General features: G+C 45.7%; 1 protein-coding gene across 2 annotated transcripts in view; it reads left to right on the top strand.

Moving 5' to 3' along the window:
• Positions 1-3,214, top strand: part of THADA (THADA armadillo repeat containing) — a 391,488-nt gene that overhangs the window by 29,769 nt on the left and 358,505 nt on the right. For both annotated transcript variants that reach the window (XM_045285791.1, XM_045285792.1), the window contains 3 exons: positions 242-393; positions 1,296-1,451; positions 2,172-2,294. In XM_045285791.1, the coding sequence (XP_045141726.1) occupies positions 242-393; positions 1,296-1,451; positions 2,172-2,294 (431 nt within the window). The remainder of the gene's footprint in view (positions 1-241; positions 394-1,295; positions 1,452-2,171; positions 2,295-3,214) is intronic.

Genomic DNA, 3,214 nt, shown 5'->3' with positions numbered 1-3,214 from the left:
GTCACTATGGGTCAGGACCAAATTGATGGCACCTAACAATAACAGTGGAAGAACAATTAATTCACTTAAAGTAATGATTGTTTTCTAATGGACACTTGAATTTATGTTGGAATGTAGTTTCAAAGGTGATTTTTACTTCTTGAAATACATTGTTAATAAGAAATGTGGAGAGGTGGCTCCTGAGTTTTGTGAGAGCCCCTGCAGAGCATAGTGACAGTCTTTGCATCCTTTCCATCGTCAGAGTCTTGCAGCAGCAGAGGGGCTCTGGGAGCGTTGATGGCATGTCTGCGGACAGCTCGAGCTCACGGGCATCTCCAGTCTGCAGCTGCTCCCTGGGGGAGCCTGGTGTCCACTGGAAGAATAAAGCAGGGCTTGGTTCATCAGCACTGCCAGGTAAGTGAGCATCCCAGCGAGGAATTCATATGTTCATTGGTACCTTGATTCATTCTCTTATTTTGCAATGCACCCCCTACCTTGGGCTCACTCCTGTTTTAGGGGTTCCTCAACTAGGTTAGTTAGAAAGTGAAAAATGCAAACCCCCACACTCAGGCTACTGTTAGTGTAATAGAAGGACTAATAAAACCAACATGAGCCAACTGGTATGAGTGTGCCCTGACTTGCAAAAGGGTTTGGGAGGCTCAGAAGGGCAGAGTGATCAGAGTAGGTTGGGGTTGACCAGGAAAGTTAGAGAGATGTGATCCGAGGATACGAAGTATTGGGGTGAGGCACCCAGTAAGTGAAGGACACAAATGACGGTCAGGAGGCTGATGGGGGCCATTGTGTTGGCAGTAGTGGAAGAGGGCTCCGTTTCTGGAAGCCTGCACTGTCAGGCTGAAGAGGTCAGATTTCCTTCATTTTGTTACTGGAAACAGCAGCTACTGTCTTTAACCGGAGCAGAGTAGAAGCACCTGGAAACCAGGAGACCTGTTAACAGTGCAAGCAGTCACCCACGAGGGAAGGGATGAGGTCATGGGGTAGCGTGGTCACAGAGAGAGAGAGAGAGAGAGAGAGAGAGAGAGAGAGAAAGGAATGAAGCTGCCTGTGACCATGGACTAAGGAGACGCACACCTGTTGACTTTTCTGAATACCTCATTCACTCACATCAGAACATGATTTTATAGGGAATACCTATAGAATCTTTGGGGTAGAGAACCTTTGTGATGTACACATGGGTAAATTGAGGTTGAAGCACTCCCCTCCCCCTTGGCAGCCTTGGTCCATCATTCAGCCTTTCAAGTGGCTTAGGCTACACCTGTTTCATTAGTCAGGTAACGTTTTCTGGCTTCGTGCTTTAGGTGCGGTTAGATACGTTAGGTTTGCTCTGTGAAAGCAATCGAAGCACAGAAGTTGTTTCAGCAGAAGAAATGCAACTGATTCAGTTCTTCATTACCTACAATCTTAATACCCAATCTCCTGGAGTGCGACAACAGATTTGTTCTCTTCTTAAAAAGGTAGGCTTTCTTAGCACGTAGTGTTGGGCTGGTTATCGAATCATTAGGGGGTGGTGGTGGTGGTGAATTCTGTTCCGAAAAGAACTTTCCAGAAGAGCCCAGTTTCTGGGATAGGGGAAATGGCTGTGGGGTTGGATCACCTCACTTCTCCGTGTGACCCAGCTGGGTCCTGTTCTGACATTTCACAATGCTAGGTTTGGGATGCAAATCCTGGGTGAAAAGTCCTTTCATTTTGGTGAAAAGAATAAACCATGTGCTTTCTTATTTGAAAGGGGTGGGGGCAGGGGAGGATCTAATGCTGGTGCCCCAGGGCAGAAGGCGGCTTAAGGAAGTTTTGCTCACAGGAAGAAGGAAGTCCTTTTGCATTTTAATAGTTTCTGTCAGCATCTCACCAAACAGTCATTGTCGAATATTCAGATTGAATTAATGACAGACACAGTTCTGAGCTGAAGAACTGGTCTAGAGATGAGTTGATCATCTACAGGTTCTTGGCCGATTTAAAGGAAATCCAAACTGTGTGGTGTGATGACTGTGTATTCTGGTTTGCAGCAATACTTGGTTTGAAAAACATAAAATGTTAATATTCTCTCAAAAGTGAACACTGTGAGATATTCAGGGTTGAACGGCCCGTGCTCTCTCCTTGCCTGACATTGTGCATTTCAGGCTACCATGTAAGTGTAACGTGGCTCACATATGTGTCATATTTCTTTTTCTCAAAAGTTGTTTTGTAGGATACAGGAGAGTTCTCAGGTCCTTTATAAATGGGAGCAAAGCCTGTCCAAACAGGAAGCAGAGAATGAGCTACACAGACAGCACCCTTCTGTTTCTTTGCAGCAGTACAAGGTAGGTGTTAGACTTCTAGACATAACGTTTTTTTTAAGAATCCCAAACAATTCTAAATAAACAAAGAAATAGAAGCCTCTTGGTCAATAGAGCGCCTGTTTTCCTTCAGTCAGGCTTTCCATATTTCTTTTGGCCTGGGGTGGTGGGACCCGTGCTGAGTTTGAGGTCTGTTATAGACTGACTATAATGGGATAATCTCAGAAATTTACAACTTTCTGGCTGAGGGGTGAGTTTAGTACTTCTTCTTTTTCTTTTTTTAAGTGATTACCCGGCCTGAACTCCCATATGCCACCCCAGGGGAGAAGACCCTGGGGTCTGGCCTGCTTCCCCTTTAGACTAATGTGACTTACAGCTGCATTGTATTAGTGACTCCTAGCCCATGCTGCAGTTAGGGTGGTTCCAGTCTCTCATGGGGGGCAAGCTGGAAGAGTAGGGCTGGCTTTTAGGGCTGTTTGCTTATGAGTTAGATGAGTCCTGCTTCAGCAGCTCTAGCCTGGACCACCGCTCAATCTGCCACCCAGCCTCTCCATTCTGTCCAGTAGTAAAGGGACATGGGTGTCACCAAACCCAGCCTGCCACAAGCAGCCCCTTGTTTCCACTTAAGGTCCAAAGAGAGGATGGAGCCCCTTCTCTTTGATCTCATTAAGGAGATAGAAGACAATGATAATACATTGGAGTACATGACACACTTGCTCCCTACTCTGAACAGTAGTATTGGTATGTATGGCCTTGGTTTTCCATTGAAAAGTGAAAAAAGACCTCATCAAAATGAAAATATTCCTAAATAGAGGCTAACCTAAAGTTGACTTCACCTTTGGAAAACCCCAGCTCTGAGGATTAGACAGTCACAAGCTGGATGTGACTACTTGCATTTAGGTCCCTGGATTCGACCACCAGCTGATGGCACGCCTCGCCTTCTC

The sequence above is a fragment of the Echinops telfairi genome, unplaced genomic scaffold (genome assembly GCF_000313985.2).
Source record: "Echinops telfairi isolate 266 unplaced genomic scaffold, ASM31398v2 ScPeMD7_7475;HRSCAF=8513, whole genome shotgun sequence".
Taxonomy (NCBI): Eukaryota; Metazoa; Chordata; class Mammalia; order Afrosoricida; family Tenrecidae; genus Echinops; species Echinops telfairi.
Note: the sequence above shows the minus strand (reverse complement) of the source record. Positions and strands in the feature narration are given on the sequence as shown.